Below are 18,474 nucleotides of genomic sequence, written 5' to 3' on the forward strand. Positions count from 1 at the left end.
TCTGCTTACAGGACATAAACACATCACTGCCATTGTCATATACTATAAGCTTAGCAGATCCAAACAGGTTTATACTAATGGATCCACTGTGGATTTAAGTGTATTATACAGTATAGGCATTAGGACTTATAATGGTGTGTGTGCATGTGTGCATGCGTGGGTCTGTGCGCATGTGTGTATATGTGTGTATGTGTGCCAGCATATAATGGTGTCACATGTATAGTATGTACTGCATATAAATTATGAAAGTTATGAAAGTTATGAAAATTATGAAAATGAGTATAGAGGGGCTTGGGACATTATGTAATTGGCCATTGCAGGACTAAAAGGGTAAACAATCCCACCAAAAGACAGCAATAGGAGCTCAAGACCTTGAAGAACACTTTATAAAATGTATCAATAGCAATCCATATATTTGGCATCAATAACTTTTGAGATTCCTGAGGGCGAGCACAGTTTTCTGAAAATAGATATAAAGCAAGGCCATATATGCGCTGAATGGGTTATGTTTCTAGAGTAAAGTGTCTACTTATCGTAGAGATCACAATAGGTCAATTTATGCAGTAAGGATACGTTTAAAAGATTAAGATGGTGTCGCCACGTTAAAAGGGCTACTATGGAGACTCACATGATCACACATGAATGTAATTGAGCTCATAGGAGTGTCAGCCATACTCAATACTGTTTAGCCCTTTCACTACCACACTATAGAAGGTTAACCCTTTCACTACCACACTACAGATGGTGGTAGTGAAAGGTTAACCTTCTGTAGGTAGTGTGGTAGTGAAAGGGTTAACATTATGTAGTGTGGTAGTGAAAGGGCTAAACAGTATTGAGTATGGCTGACACTACTATGAGCTCAATTGCATTCATGTGTGATCATGTGAGTCTCCATAGTAGCCCTTTCCAAAATATGCGGAAAAAGGTAAATAAAATATGACCATAATAAAGCAGAAATTGTATATCTGCATGTCAATAACATGGCTTCAGTGTTTCACCCCTAGTTGGATAAGGCCGTAAATATGAGACTCTTGCGGTTTCATTATGCCCATTTTTATTCAGATACTTTGAGGTGAAAGGTCAAGAGACCAAAGTGGAAATGGCCTTGCCAATCTTTTCCATCAAACATTAGCTTAACTTTGCAGCAATATTTAGCACATTTCCCAGTACGATTGCATGACATGGTTGGCACCAAGCAGTTCCTCATAATCTTTAGATTCAGATGATACCGCTAGATGAAAAACGGAGCCTCCTAGAGCCTGTGAACATTGAGTGATGTCAGCAATAGACTTCAGAGGGTTGCACTTCAGCAAAAAAAAGACTACAGTAATTTATTTTAATAGTCAGGTTGGTATCAGTAGACCTTGAGCATCAAGCAGCATATCTGAGGGTGAAAATGACATCCCTTTACATGAGACCCAGGCTATGACGTGTAGTGTCAGCCAATGTGTACGGTGCATAACACCAGTAATGTACCATATATACAGTACATGTGTGTCTGTGTGAGCATGTGAGTGTAGGTGTGTGTGTGTGTGTGTGTGTGTGTGTGTGTGTGTGTGTGTGTGTGTGTGTGTGTGTGCGTGCGTGCGTGCGTGCGTGCGTGCGTGCGTGCGTGTGTGTGTGTGTGTGCGTGCGTGCGTGCGCGTGCGTGCGTGTGTGCGTGTGTGTGTGTGCATCAGATAAGAAGATAAGGTCAGTTTGCATCCTTATCAAAACAGGCCCTGAGATGAAGGGACAGTCCATGTATAGATTACATGGCAGGGTTTAACAGCGGCCAGTGTTATTAACCTCTGGATCACCTTGTCCCGAAACAAAGTGTAAAATCAACAGTGTTGAATTGTATCAGTTAGAGGAGATCGGCTATCAGATTTCCCCCCTAGCAATGCAGAGAATCTGATGCAGCTAGCCCTGTGCTAGTGAGCTCCTGGTTTGAATGTTAAAGGAGGGGCTGGGTTGGGTGACTGCGGTTATGTCTTTGGGGTAATCCAGTAAGCCCATGACACCTGTCATTTAATACCTACCTCCACACTGACCAGACCTACACATTACACTACACTACACTACACTACACTACAGATTTGAGAAGACCAGAGTTTATCGGAGACTGAGATCTACTATAGTCATAGGGAAGAGTGTAGCATGCAGTGGGGCCACCCAGTGGATAGAGAGAGACAGCCTGGTCGGCTGGAGGGTCAGTAGTTTGATTTGAACAGCCACTCGCAAAGTGGAATCATGTACACATCAACAGATCAGAAGTAACTCTGTACTAGTGAAGAGCAATAGCATATTTGTCCCTTGGGCATATGTAATGTACACAGTAACATATTTCCTGTATGAGTGTGTGTGTGTGTGTGTGTGTGTGTGTGTGTGTGTGTGTGTGTGTGTGTGTGTGTGTGTGTGTGTGTGTGTGTGTGTGCGTGCGTGCGTGCGTGCGTGCGTGCGTGCGTGCGTGCGTGCGTGCCTGCCTGCGTGCGTGCCTGCGTGCGTGTGTGCGTGCATAGGACGGGGGCCATCCATGTTGGGGACCGTATCCTGGCCATCAACAGTGTGAGTCTTAAGGGGAAACCGTTGAGTGAGGCTATCCACCTCCTACAGATGGCCGGAGAAACCGTCACACTCAAGATAAAAAAACAGCTAGACAGTAAGTATTAAAATCAAAGGGGAAATGCTATAATTTATGTCACCCTGTCAGTGTCCAGTATAATTTAATGCTATGATTGTTAAACGGTGTTAAGAGCAGTCAAAACAAATGTAAACAACTCTATAGGGGTCATGCGATTGTGATTGCAGCCTACCATCATAATAACCCAGCGTTCACTGTATCACGTCTATTGGCTGCTGGTAGTATAGCACTCCATCCTGCTGGTCAAACACGAGGCGCTGACATGCAACAACACCATTCAAGTTCATTAAGTATCAAATTGACTGCAGTTGCTTTTTTTTATATAAAGAGGGCAAAGTTTGAGAGTCAATCAGGGAGATTTAAAGGGGGCGAGGGGGGGGGGAGTATTGGGCTGAAGAGATAGAGAAGAGACAACGTCCGTGAGGCTCTGAAAGCGCTCACCTCAGCCTACAACGCTGGGCTCGTGACAGGCAACATGAACGAGCACAAGGCGGCGAGATACAACGTAAGGAGGACAGTAATAGAGGCAAAAAGGCGATGCTGGGATAATGTGGAACAGGCTGATTCCAGAGGTATGTGGCAGGGCCTCAAAACGATGACAGATTACAAAGGCCCCCCCCCCCCCCCCCCCCAAGTTGAACAATGATATCTCCCTGGTGAATGAGCTCAATACCTTCTATGCAAGGTTTGATGCTGTGAATAACAACTCAGCCTAGACCACTGCAATAGAGAGGTGAGCCACTGCCGGTGGAGACTCAGTGTTCAGGATAACAGAACATGAGGTGTTGGAAGATGCTGAAGATAACATGGAAGGATAAGATCAAGAATGAGGATGTACTGAGAAGAGCGGATATGCAAGGAGGACAGCTGCTGGAGAGGTTGAAAAAGAGAAAGATGGAGTTGTGCGGGCATGTTCTGAGAGGATCCAGCGGGGAGATGTTCAAGAATGTGGTGATGGGGAAGGTGGATGGAAAGAGAGGAAGTGGAAGACCAAGAAGAGGCTGGGTAGATGACGTCTGTGATTGGAGCGGAGTGAGAGGCGGAGTCACGGAGTTGGAGAGAAGAAGTGGGGACAGAATGGGTTGGAGAGTGATAGGCAACCTTCGGAACGAAGAAGCCACCTAATGATGATGATGAGGTGAGGAGGACCTTTAAGAAAGTGAATATCAGGAAGGTAGCAGGACCGGACGGTATCCCCGGCCGCGTCCTAAAGCAAGTACATGACAGTAAGGTTAGTTATGGTTCGTTTTTTTCTTTTTTCGTTCAGATAATTATTAATTATCTGAATTAATTATTCAGATAAAGTTATCTCCACTTGTATTTTCAAGAAATCTTTTACTAACCTAAAGACTACTTGACCTGTTGTGATGTAAACTTAATATTCTCTATCTCCAATTGAGTTGACTCAACTCCTGTTTTGTTGATTTAAATAAAAAAAAAGGCAATGCAAAAAGGTTACTGTTAAAAAATGGCCCTTTAATAATTTCTCAATTTCCTGGTAGCGATCTCCTGGTAGACAGAGGGAGCTCCACAAATCATGTTAAACCCAGATTCGGCTCAGACAAGGGACTAAACACGTTTAGCAATTATGCCACATCAATGTGGAACGCCCTACCCAAAGCTGTAAAGGAATGTGAATCACTACCCACTTTCAAAACCACTCTCAAAGAACACCTACCTACTGCAATTCGAAACTGGCCCCTGCAAATGTCCTAACCCAACCCCCTCCAATGTACAGTAAATTACCAAGTATGGCTTTGTCAATATTCCAATGTACAGTTTTGCTTGTACAGTGTACAGTGTCCCACATACCTTTTTTGTCTCTGTGCGTGCATTTAGCTTTGGGAACAGTCGCTCCGTTAGCGTAGCTTAGCTTCATCACTGGAAGTGAGGCAGGACAGTAGCCTGACGTTCCCTACAGGTTTGTTGATGTTCTCATTCCTTCAAAGGATCCGAACCGATTGAAGTTTATGGATACCATGACTTAAAATCCTCTTACTTTGACGATTAAAAGCCTCCCCAATTTAGAAAACAGTAATCCAATGGCTGGTATTGATAATATACTACTAACTACTGGACGCTCTGAGCTAACCGGAGCTAACACAGAACAGGATGGTAAATCAAATATAATGACTTCCTTTCTGGGGTTTTCAAAATAAAAGTGCAATGTTTATAGCAGCGGAAAACGTTTATTTTGTACATTATCTAACGTTAACACGAACCTAAACTAACGTTACAACTAACGTTACAACTAACCTAACCTAATGCACCGATCGATGTCCACTGTATCAAGACGGAGTCTCTCTAACGATAGCGAGTGCCCGGACCACATATGGATGAGCACTACCAGTTCAAAGGCTCATTTCCGGTTGGCGATCTGCCGATCGGCCACCAGATGGCGCTCTTGAACCGCTAGAGAGTTGAGTGGAGCTTTGCAGTGTGTCTCAGGGCTCCGGAAAGGAAATATGATTTCGATGACAGATTTTTGAAATATTGACATCAAAGACGAGTTACGGCGTCTTTGGCAGAATGAGCATGGCTAGGAATGACGTGTAAACTCGTCCACGGCGATCATAGTGTTAATAACGTTTTCAATCAATCAATCAATCACAATAGCCAGTGTTGCCCTTTCTGTCTCATCTTGCTTGCCCAAATCTGATTTGTTCTCTCTGAAAACTACTTTGGCTTTGGATCCAAAGAAATTAAATTGTCTGGTGAAATTATTTCCAGTTAACTTCGAAGTTAGTTTCCTGCCCTGATCACAAACTATTTTCTCCCAGATGCAGAGGAGATAAAGGCAATTCTTAAAAATAAACATAAACATGTATCCAATATTATAACCTATCCCCCAGATTCAGAAGAGAGGAAGAATGTGGAGGCAGAAGACACAACGGAAAATGACATCAGTGACCCGGAAGATGATGATTTGACGGACAGCCAGCAGAGCAATAAGCTGTCAGAGCTCTACTCAACAACCATCCCCAGTGTGGACTCTGCTATGGAATCCTGGGATGGCTCGGGGCTTGATGCAGGCTACGGCAGCCAGGGTACGTTTAGCCACAGAGGTTGAGGTTGCAGAGGTAAAGAGCTCTCAAATTGTCCACAGATGGCTTTATGTTACCAATGACCTCTGCCAAAGAGGTTATGTTTTTGTCTTGTTTGCTTATCTGTCTGTCTGTGAACACAATATTGTGGAAAGCAATGGCTGTATTGCCATTTAATTTGCTGTGAACATTTATGACCCCAAAGGAAGAAACATATTGATATGTGGTGACCCCGTGACCTTTCCTTTAGCGCCACCATCAGGACAAACAAATCTCCTGACCTGTTTGTTGTACAATCTCAAACATTTCTTTTGTCAACATGGACAATACTACCATACAAATCTATAAAGTCTGCCCTATTAGATTACATTAGATTAGATGAAATATTAATGGCATTGCACAGCACAAGTACAGTATAATGCAATTAAGTTGGCATCTAACCAGAGTGCAATATACAGTGTCACATGTCAATATATATATGACAAGTAGTAAATATTTTAGGCTAATGTATACAGTATTATTCTATACAGTGGAGCAAGTTGGAATACACTATGGTAATAAACCATAATAGCCAGTGGTATAACTAATAAGAGTAAGCATTTTTTTTGTATCCCTTTATTCCATATTCTTTACATAATCTTTAAATGTTTACTTACATAGTTCATAAGCGAAAACCGTATGAAACACAAATCCAAGCATATTTTGGAAAAATCTTGCGACATACCGTATACCGTATACACTTAAGAAGTTTCATGTCTGTTTGTATACTGCAATTCTATGGCTAGGAACTGCAACTGCAGAATCAGCGTAGTCTGCATGTTATTGGATCTTTAAATCCATCCGTAAACAGCTGCACATACTCTGTGTATTTAGGGGTTATAGGCCACCTCACCGTTGGGCAGAACTCCATTCCACACATCTCAGGTCTCCTTCTCCAGCAAAACTTAATTGTACCGTCCCCACCCTCCCTGCAGGCCTGATGCACTTTTTTTTTGTTGGGTGATTATCTCTGTGCCCTCACGCAATAGTTGAGTTTGAGCTGTTTCCAGAGTAAACACAATGGCCTTTCTCCTGCCTCAACTTGTATAGCACACACCTGATGTTCTTACTGCTCCTATGCACAATCTGAGGGCCTGGGCCTGGATCACGTCTAATATTCCAAGCACAGTTTTCACTGCTGATCCATATACCACACTGTCATAATCCTTCATCTAATTAGTGCTACATTAACAGTATCTGGCTGCAATCTAGCCTAGCTTAGCACAAACTAATGGAAGCGGATACAGATCAGCTAGCCTAGCTCCCAGAGTTTTAAGCTTGGCTAGCTGATCCGTATCCGATTCCATTCATTTGTGCTAAGCTAGGCTAGCTTGCGGCCAGATAGCATTCTATTGAACAGACCGAGAGGAAATTGGTATCTATCTTCTTGTTTGACTCTGAAGAAGACATTAAGCGCATTTCCCCATAATGTCGGCGTGTTCCTTTAATATCTATTCTTGTTTTAGCTCCATCATCCTCTCATCGAACAAGGCCTCTATTTTCCTGGACGTTCACATAATTATTCTCACACAAAATATCTGGCCCCTCCGACCATCTATACAATTTATTTTTTAAATCGTGCCCATTCGCTATCAAACTCCTCACATTCCATCCTTTTTGTCACCATGATACCTTTTTTACAAATATCTTGCTACCTTTTTTATGGATATGGGGTAGTATCACCATTGTTGATAGATAAAACACAGATTTACAGCCTGGGTCTATTGCAGGGGTCAGCAACCTTTTTGACATGGAGTGCCTGTTTGAAATATAGTTGTAACTAGTGTGCCTCAACAATATTCCATGCATCGTAAATATTTTTTCTCATAATCAGGTATTTTTTATGATAATTTTTACATTATTACATCATTATTGTTATTGTTATTATTAACAATATTATTATGATGGTTGTATCAACTCTAAATCTGAGTTGGGGGGGAGGGGAATGCAATGCAGACAAACAGCTGCATACAGTGCAACCATTTCACTCACATTTGCCCATTCATTTTTGGACACATCACACACCATCGGTGTGTGTACTGTACGTGTGCTGTCATAGCTCCACCTACAGGCCTAATGGAGAACACCAGGAGAACACCTGGATGTGAATGGAGGGTGAATGTGAGGTATATCGTGTAAATAAGTTTTGCAAGACTACACTGTAAAAAAAATTATAATAATAAGTTACCAGAACTTAAAAATATTGAGTTCAGTTACTGTGCATTAAGGTTTTCAGTTTTCAATCCATAATAAGTGGAAAAATATATAACAGAAAAATAAGTACACAACCACATTATTTCAACCTATTGTCATTGTTTTAAGAACACAAGTTGACTTGGTAATACTCACATTTTGAGTAAAAAAAATGGCTTTTAACATGTGCAATGTTCAATGAAATAGAAAAATAAATAATACAATTTGTTGATTAATCCTACAATGGTGACCGTAATATTGTTTTTGTTATAAGGCTCTGCAAATGTTACTGAATGATGTAGCAATGTATTTCCAGCTAAATTGAAATAATAAACAAATAAAGGGGCTCAATTAAATATGTGGTAGTAAAAATAACCTGTGGGAGGATTTCAACAAGATAAATGCGACAACAGTGCAAAATATTTCACTATAATATTTCAAAGCAAAAAAAATAAAAAATAAAAAAATTATATATATATATATATTTTTTTTTACTGCTGCCCCCTGTGCCTATGAAAATGCCCCGCGTGCCTTTGCAGGCACGCGTGCCTAGGGTTGCCTACCCCTGGTCTATTGAGATTGAGCAATGTAGGCAACTCTCATTTCTGTCATCTAAGTAAAATGTGTGTGACAAAAACAGTACGGTAGCGAGACTGTTATACCTTGGAGTGTATTATTCTAGTTATCCTTTCTATTGTAAAACTATGCAGAGAAGTAATTGAGATCAGACAGTGATGCCTATTTTATTTATCTGAGAGATGAAAAAAAAGGCTGAAGTTTGACTGAATATTGTGTTTCATAAGTTACTGTATATGGGATCAGATTTTTTATTTCTTTGCCCAGGGCCCCAAAACGTTTTGGGATGGCTCTGCACAGTGAAGCATGCTCTCATTGATTGAACTAGTCTTCCACAAAGTGCCATCACTGTTAGCTGCCACTAGGGGCTGAGGGGCTAACCATGTGTGAAGGAGGGAAGGAGTGACATTGCTTGTCTATGAGGTGCTTCGTATCTAAAATATAAAATTGTGTATTTTTCCCTCACACCTCCTGTCAGGCACCTACAGCCACCAGGCAGCCGGTATCGCCCTACACCCCCACGAGTGGCGCAGTGCCAAGACGCGGGGGAGTACACCCCCTCCAGGCCGTAGGAAGAACTACCCCTTCAGCGACGGGGGGTTCAGCGAGGATGACTGGGACAAACCGCCAGGGTAAAGACCAAGGAATACCAATTAATTTAATAATCTGCATGTGTTATTCTTATGAAACAATTTCCAAGGGAAAACACACAATGTCATACAGTAGCAAAGTTATACAAAGCACATTCACTGTGAGCCACCACTAGGAGCAGAGCTGCTAACTGAGTGAGCGAGTGAGTGAGTTACTTATTGAGTAACCTTAAACAATAGTTACACAACCTTAAATAACCTTATTTTCAGATAGACATCCATGTACGTACTATATATTTCTAAGTTATATTTCTTGGATTTTAAATTGGTTTCAAGGGCATTAGGGTCATGAACTTGTTTACAACACAGATAACCAAATAGCCTATAAAGTAAAGCCATTCAAATTAGTAACCTAGTTACAAGAGGTTTTTGCCCAGAAACAGTGATGTGTTGTCATTATGATCTTAATTAAAGGAAAACATCACTCAATTCAATAATTTATGGCAATCATATGACATGGGAAGAAAGGCACAGATTAATTGCGTGGTTAATGTGTGTGAGTACCTTATTTAGTGAATTTGTGAGCTGGGTGTTGTCAGGCTTCAGGACTGGTCACTCCACAGAGACGGCCCTCATAGCAGTCATTGAGGCTCTTCACTTAGCAAGAGAGGAGGGCCTCTCCTCTGTCCTGATTCTCCTGGACCTGTCGGCAGCCTTTGACACGGTCAACTATCAGATCCTCCTCGCATCCCTCGCAGGAATGGGAGTGGCTGGTTCTGCGCTGACATGGCTGACATCCTACCTCGACGACCGCTCCTACCAAGTATCATGGAGAGGGACCCTGTCGGCCCCGCACCCCCTTCAGACGGGCGTCCCCCAGGGCTCGGTCCTTGGACCCCTCCTCTTCTCCCTCTACATCAAATCTCTGGGTAACATTATCACGTATCATGCCTTCTCGTATCATTGCTATGCCGATGATACTCAACTCTTCCTCTCCTTTCCTCCCTCAGATATGTATGTCTCTGAGCGAATCTCTGCCTGTCTGTCCGACATCTCCGCCTGGATGACGACCAACCACCTCAAACTGAACCTAAGCTAAACAGAATTGCTTCACCTGCCGCCCAAATCCTCCCCGCTGACCGACCTTTCCATCACAGTGGAGAATTTAGCCGTGGCCGTGCCCCTGATGGCCAAGAACATCTGTGTAGTCCTTGATGATCAGCTGAACTTCTCCGCTCACATCGCAGCGACAACCAGAACCTGCAGATTCCTCCTGAGCAACGTCAGAAGGATCCACCCCTTCCTGACAAAAGAAGCCACTCCACTCCTTGTCCAATCAACTGTCATGTCTCGCCTCGACTACTGCAATGCACTGCTCGCTGGTCTACCGACCATCACCACCACCAAGCCTCTTCAACTTATTTAGAATTCAGCCCCCCGCCTGATCTCCAACCTACTGAAGTGAACCCATGTTACCCACTTCTTAGGGACCTACACTGGCTCCCCATCGCTGCAGGAATCCGCTTCAAGGTCCTTGACCTGGCAGCGAAGGGAACAATGGTCTCTAACTACACACCCTCAAGACCCCTCCGCTCTACATCTTCTGACCGCCTCAGACCCACTCCTATCCAAGCTCCAGGAGGGTCATCAAAGAGAAGCTTCCTATTCTCGGTCCTTGCTCCGCAATGGTGGAATGAACTTCCCACCACAGTTAGGACAGCAGAAACCCGACCCGCCGTCGACTAAAAACACACTTCTTCAATCAATATCTGAAACTAACCTTCTTACTGTCTTCTATCATGCACTCTTCCTACTATACGAATATGTCTTTACTACTATGCAGTGCACTAAACACTGCACCACCCAAGTTCTAGCACTGTTTGATGAACATTGTTACTCAGAGAGTTGTACCCTTCCTGCTGACTTGTCGTACATAACTTGTAAGTCGCTTTGGATAAAAGTGTCAGCTAAATGACTAAATGTAAATGTAATGTAAATGTGTGTTTACAATATGCATATAGGATATTATATTATATGTGTATAGGATCAACCATGTGTGTGTGTGTGTGCAGGGGCGTAGCTGGGGGGGGGGGTAGCTTAGGATGATTCCAAGGGCCCAGCACTGGGGGGGGGGGCAAACATTTTTTTTATTTTGTTTTAATTTCTTTTACTATCACTCAGGTGTATGATTGATGCTCTCATTGATTGATACTATGTTTGTTTCTGAAGTGTGTGTGTGTGTGTGTGTGTGTGTGTGTGTGTGTGTGTGTGTGTGTGTGTGTGTGTGTGTGTGTGTGTGTGTGTGTGTGTGTGTGTGTGTGTGTGTGTGTGTGTGTGAGAGTAGATACTGGCAGTGTGAAGAGCTGGTCAAATTCAAATGCAAGGAAAATAAAGATAAATCATATAGATGTTTCACTTAGCTTAGCTGTGCATTATGGCTTTACGTCATATAATAACTCCAGGCCGCGTGTGTAGAGGTTAGAGGCAGAACTAGCGTAACACGCTGTTTGGGCGTAGAGAGAGCGTACGTCAGTGGCCAATCAGATCGCAGAACCCGAACGCGGAACTGCAAGTTTGTTGGTAAAAGACTACACGCCTCCAGGCCAGAACCTTCAGGGTGTATATATGATGACGAGTAGCTCTGCTACATTCATAACAGCTTGGTATAAGCTTGTGGTTATGCATGTTTTATAACGTCAGAACTTAGCTCACCTAGTAGACCACATTTCCTAACATTTTGGTTTTAGGGGATTTTTCTTTTAGGTCACCCTAAATCATAGACACACCATCTACAGTATATACTGCTGTGTATTTGTGTGTGTGTGTGTGTGTGTGTGTGTGTGTGTGTGTGTGTGTGTGTGTGTGTGTGTGTGTGTGTGTGTGTGTGTGTGTGTGTGTGTGTGTGTGTGTGTGTGTGTGTGTGTGTGTGTGTGTGTGTGTGTGTGTGTGTGTGTGTGTGTGTGTGTGTGTGTGTGTGTGCGCGTGCGTGCGTGCGTGTGCGTGTTAAACAAAAGAAAGCGGTTAGGTACACTTGGTGAACGAGCAAATATTATTATACATAATCATGAAGTTATTGCAACAGATTGTGTTCCCTCCTCTGCTTCACTCCCATACCACCCCAACAGAACTCATCTGAGAAATACAGAAGCAGTGTAGTGTTTCACAAGAGCTTCAAGAGTTTGTGCACAGGAGGTTGAACGTTTAAGGGTGAGGCCTCCTTTTCTCGTAACATTGCAGTGATTTATCACCGAAGCGGAATTTGTTGTCTCACTGTTTAAACACTACTCTGCCGTCGCTGGTGGGCCGAAAACCACCGGGTGACATTACAAACGGTACATGGCTAGATCGACAAAGAATGGATTGCACGATTCTAATTGCACCCGTACTTACAATTCATTATGAATTGAAAATGGGGGACCCTGATGTAAACAAGATGAAAGTCTTTCTCTGGTCTGCATTCCCTTAACAATTGTGTGTATTGAGCCGTACTGTATTGTACCCATTCTGCAATCTGTTATTACAATTTTAACCTGCGCGGTGATTGATTGAATGAAAATGTTAATAACAGATTGCAGAATGGGTACGATACAGTGTGGCTCAATACACACAATTGTTAAGGGGATGCAGACCAGAGAAAGACTTTCGTCTTGTTTACATCAGTGTCCCCCATTTTCAATTCATAATGAATTGTAAGTAAGGGTGCAATTAGCACCGTGCAATCCATTCTTTGTGGATCTAGCCCAGAGTGTGTGCCATTTCTGTCCATGAGATTTTCGTTTTTTCATTTGCAACAGTTTCTTGGTGGTTTCTCTTTCCAGTATGTTACTCGGCTATGTTACTCAAAATCCGTTGCTGGATTTCAAATGTCATGAAATTTAAACGCTTCCTCCACTCAGCTTTTAGATTTTAACCGTAGGATCCACAGGCGGCCGCACTAACCAGCTGAGCTCAAATATCAGACAGATGCTGGTGACTGAAACTAACTAATCTGTAGTTTACAATAGTCTGCCATTTACACCATTTCTATGTTTATTGTTGATAGTATTATAGCTATGAGCTAATAGTAATCGTATTCGTAATAGCTTCCTGGAGGTTGACATCTTGATTGGAGCATTCAATTCTTTGTTTTCACTCAAGAAAATAAGTTTTCTGCATTTTATGGTTAGGTAATATAGAATGTAAAATGAAATGGCATGACATAGCCTACCGTCGCCCGAGGGATCTTAAGTTAATCTCACTATTCCGTTTTTAAAGAACATTTGTACCTTGGGTAAACCCACTCAAATGTATTATATGCTTTTATCCACCAATGATAGACATGACCATAATACCAGACATGCTTAAAGTAGTCGCTTTATCCTACCTCTGCCTAGAACCAATGCTCTCAAGAAAACTGCAATGTATAGAGCCATAACATATTGGAATAGTATCCCATTACATATCATACGGACGGAAAACAAGAACAGTTTAAAAAATTATTTAAAGGAGCCATAATCCGGAAGGAAATCAATATATGTCATGCATGAGTGTAGCTGCAGCCATGTTATCCAAACTTCTTCTGTTTACTTTGTTTTAGTTTTAAAGGTATGGTGAAATGGATTCACCTATGACCTTCTTTTGTTTTATTTTTTATTGATTATGTATGTGATATATGATTTATACTGAATGTTTCATATTTGTATGTGTATATCTGTGAGGACCCCAGGAAGAATAGTCAACATGATGACTAATGGGGATCCTAATAAACATAAACATAAACATAAACTATACATTTATTTGCCCAGGTGTGATATGTAGCTAGCCTTACATATTACAGCCAGGTACCAGTAATATACCCTCCAAAGCCACAACCATAGCATAACCCATGCTGCTACCGATGTACATTTTACTGAATGTATATGGAGAGTGATACAGTCTCCTATCTATTGTTTGTTGTGTACTGTCAACCACATTTTAGGCCCTGTCATCGTTATACAATGTGTGTCTATCGGTCTGTGGAAATTAAAGTTGTCACTCTTTTCTGCAGACTGTGCATCGCTTTTGGCAAATAAAGTGTTTTCTTCTTGTGTTCCCAGGTATAACAGCCAACAGCCAGATGGGTCGGATCCAGATGACAGTTTCTGGTGTCAGGCCCTGGAAGACCTGGAGACATGTGGCCAGTCTGAACTACTCAGAGAGATAGAGGTGAGTCAGCCTGTTAGCATTTACCATAACCTAGCATCTGTTAGCATTAGCATGTCCCGGCTAGTTTCCGCGTCTGCTGGTGCATGTGGGTATGCGTGACGTACATTTTGTCACTGCTCTTGTCAGCACGGATGTCCCCATGGATATGCGCGCCGACTGCGCATGTGCGCGGACTGTGAGCCTATATCACTGGCCTGGAGTGTGATCCTAGTGCGCATGTGTGGATCACGTACGCTTACAGACACCAAACATTTATTATAAACAGAGCCACATACGCAACCGTGTCAGTTTTCAAGTATATCAGCGCCACTAGCGGACTGGCCATCGGGAGCACCGGGAGTTTTTCCGGTGGCCTGGCAGACTGGCATGGCCTGGCTGCCCTGGCAGACTGGCAAATGCTTTTTTTTATTTTAAAATTTGTTTGTTTGTGCCCGCAGTCAGGCCACTGAACTCCGAAGCAGGCCAGGTCGGTATACATGTTTCTATTTGCGCATATATAAGTTCAGGCAAGCAGGCAGGAATGCGTGATTTTTTTTCATAGACGCAGTTTGCGAAGACTCTCTCTGATTGGCTAGCCCGCGTACAGCGAAGACCCTCTCTGATAGACCACTACACTTCCGCGTTACATTGAAATCGGGGAGGAGATTGCGGGGGGTGCATATGAATGAATGTGGACGAGAGCCGTGATGTAAGTGGTTGCCGATACGGCTGTGGGGGTGCTAGAGACATGATCGAATAGACGTTTATGCGCCTCGCTCTCCTGAACACGGCGTGACCCATAACTAATCGATCAGAACTAAATCGGCAGAGAAAAAGCCCATTTTAAAGCACCTATTCCGTATGGACATGCGCAGAGTGCCCATGGAGTCTGGACGACGCGAGATGACGCTCGAATGAATGTGGACTGTTCTGAGGGGGGAGCTTCGGTGGCCAATGTCCTTTCAGCCGAACAGGATAATGAAAAAATGATCCCACTAAATGGCCAGACGCGTCTTATGGCGACATCTACAATTACCTCATTGAGTCTCCAGGTAGACTAATATTTATATTTAAGTGCAGCGGTCTGTAGCCACTTACATGACCATCGAAGCTCCCCCCTCTGATGGAACAGTCCACATTCATTCGAGCGTCATCTCACGTCGTCCAGACTCCATGGGCACTCTGCGCATGTCCATGCGGAATAGGTGCTTTAAAACGGGCTTTTTCTCTGCCGATTTAGTTCTGATCGATTAGTTATGGGTCACGCCGTGTTCAGGAGAGCGAGGCGCATAAACGTCTATTCGATCATGTCTCTAGCACCCCCACAGCCGTATCGGCAACCACTTACATCACGGCTCTCGTCCACATTCATTCATTTGACCCCCCCGCAATCTCCTCCCTGATTTCAGAATCCCGGAAGTGTTACGGTGGTCTATTGGTTTAGCTCCGAAGGGCTCTTCCGCCTTGTACATAATATTCTCGGCTTTGAAATTGACGTGGAAACTCCAGATGTTGATCACTTGATCACTTTATTGGATGTACTGCTGGGAGTTAAAGAAGACAGTTTGTTGGAACCTGACCGTGAAATAGAACAGCTATAAGTCTGATGGATGATTTGGATGCTGATATTGAAGCCGCGGAAATGTAAGGAATGCGTCATTATGTTGAACTGACGGCAGCAGCGCGAGGGTGAGTGATACTATAATGAATCGATGGGTATGGGCCTGGCCTGGCCTGGCCTGCCTGAGTAAAATTCCCGGTAGGAATTATGGTCCCAGTCCGCGACTGATAGCGCCTTATTAAGTGCAATGCACTTTCTCAATCAGGCCATCTTTATTATTTCATGATTTCATACCTGATTTCTGCATTTCTTTGTGTGTCTGTTTTCATGGTTTATTCATCAATACAATATATTTCAGGCTCAAGGCGTAGTGTCAGCCACTAGAGCACCACCAAAACAATGTGGTGCTTACCATAGGAAACGCTGTAGGCTACCATTGAACTAGTTCAGATCAAACTGTCAAACTAGACATTGCAGATCAAATATGACTCAAGATCCAGCAATATTTTATCAAACCCACCAGTTACCCGGTCCTTTTGAAAACGGGAGCAGAGAACCACAAATCAGGTGCAAGTAGGGAGGGGATATATGCACATAATGTACATGCAACATGCACATAATGTGCAGTTTCTGCCTAAAGATTGATGGCCAGAAACATTCCGAGCACAGCCAAATAAGAAAATGCAGGCGATGGGAAGGATCTCTGCAGATAAAGACACCTCCACACACTATACATAGTTTTTTTTAAATACTACTCATTGTGCCTTTAAGTTGTTGTTTGTGTTTCTACATGGATGGTGACTCTTAGCATGCAACGTCCCACATATGGGAAGTTTTTCAGACTTTTTGAAACCGGTACTTTGGCGACCCCTAGTGGCTCGAGTGTGCATATTTTGTAATACAATATATATATATCGCATTAAAGCCCCATTTGTTGCCTGTGGATTGCCCTTTCAGGTGACAAAATCCATTGAGCGGTTCTCGAGTTACATGCCGGTATTTGAGGCTTGTGCAAAGTACACGGTATTGCGCAAAATACCACTCCCGACTCTTGGCGCAGTAGTTCCGTCAATCTAGATCTGATCTCGAAAATGATTGTGGATGGTTGTAACCAATGAGTGTGGCTTCCAATGATACCCCACGTGGGGATGTATGAATCAGGGATCTAGGTGAAAAACTAAATTCTTTAACAGGAAGTGAAAAACAGCCAAATTAATTGAAGTCTATGAGAAAACTGAGTTTTTCTTTGTACACAGTTTACCAAAATCACTCCTAATCACTAATTTCTGAATGGATCTTTATGAAAATTGGATAAGCACTACATAAGGCTTCATGCTATGGCTCTGTCTGGATTCGTAAGCCATACCACCTTCTGGGGAAATACTACCTCTGGACTACTAACTAGTAACACGTTTTTCTACAACTCAAGTTCAGACCTATGTTACTCTATTATGTTAGCACTAAAAGTGACATTTCTTTCTGGAATCAGAAACTTCAGAATGTCATCAGGCTCATGCATGTGCTATATGTATAAAGTATGTTGTTTTGGTTTGCAAAAAAAGTATGCAGTCCTCAAGTTCAAGTAAAAAAATTGCCACTTTTCTGCCCGCTTGATAAGCAGCGTAACTTAATCGTAACCTTGCACTGCTCTGTGTACATGTCTGCAGGCTTCTATCATGACCGGTACTGCCATTAGTCTGGGAGTTGATGGAGGCAGTAAGCCTCCCCCTGAGCCCATACTGAGCCATGGGAGATTGAGCCCACTAAGGAGAAACCCTCTACTGCAGGGGATGCACCTCCATCAGGGGACCCACCTCCATCAGGGGACCCACTTCCATCAGGGGATCCACCTCCATCAGGGGACCCACCTGCACGAGGAAGCACACCTGCATGAGGAGGATGAACTCCACCAAGGTAAATCAAGCCAAGAAGGTATTGTCAACCGTTGCTATGTAGGGTTCATCACTGTGTCCTTCAGAAACATTGTATCTTCAAGTGTCAACTTTTGGAACTAAATAGTATTGCTGATTTTGTTGGATAAAACAGTTCAAAACACTATTATAGGCCTTTCACATCTCGAACCGGCCGGCGCGTTCACACCGGGAATAATTGGTTCGGAACGTGAATTTTTTTAGTTTTTTCCTTGTGAACCGTGACATCATCAGTTGGTGTGTCATATTCTAGGCTGTCAGGACAAGCGAAAACGGCAAAAAACAGAGGTTTGGCATTGCACTCAATCGATCCATACAACAGGAAGTGATTTGCGACTGATCTCAAATTGAGATTAGATTCCAATTAATTGCTATTATACAGCACAAGTACAATACACCATCCAACCAGAGTGGATAAATAAATGCTTCAGAAATAAATATGCATGGAGAAAGGCTTAGTGAGCCACGGCGCGCAAGCACACACACAAACACACAAACACACACACACGCACACGCGCACACACACGTTCGAAATTAATCGTTCCAGCAACGTAGGCTTCTAATATTCTATGACTTGTTTTATTGGGTATCATAGTAGTAAGTCCTACTGTAGAACATGACATATTAGCATGATGACATCTGATTTATTAATGCCAATACTGAAGACTGCGCAATTGGCTCTTGACAAGTGTAAATTATGGATTAGTCAATTGCAGTCAACGTCAGACCCTTTAGTGTTTAGCTGACTGTGGAT

General features: G+C 42.9%; 1 protein-coding gene across 1 annotated transcript in view; it reads left to right on the top strand.

Moving 5' to 3' along the window:
• The window catches only part of grip2b (glutamate receptor interacting protein 2b), a gene marked incomplete at both ends in the record, with an annotated part of 726,896 nt that overhangs the window by 691,958 nt on the left and 16,464 nt on the right, over positions 1-18,474 (top strand). Inside the window, 5 exons of the mRNA XM_084315732.1 lie at positions 2,502-2,641; positions 5,476-5,670; positions 8,954-9,107; positions 14,141-14,249; positions 17,457-17,703. Coding sequence (XP_084171858.1) covers positions 2,502-2,641; positions 5,476-5,670; positions 8,954-9,107; positions 14,141-14,249; positions 17,457-17,703 — 845 coding nt within the window. The remainder of the gene's footprint in view (positions 1-2,501; positions 2,642-5,475; positions 5,671-8,953; positions 9,108-14,140; positions 14,250-17,456; positions 17,704-18,474) is intronic.

The sequence above is a fragment of the Notolepis coatsorum genome (genome assembly GCF_963971535.1).
Source record: "Notolepis coatsorum genome assembly, chromosome: 6".
Classification (NCBI taxonomy): domain Eukaryota; kingdom Metazoa; phylum Chordata; class Actinopteri; order Aulopiformes; family Paralepididae; genus Notolepis; species Notolepis coatsorum.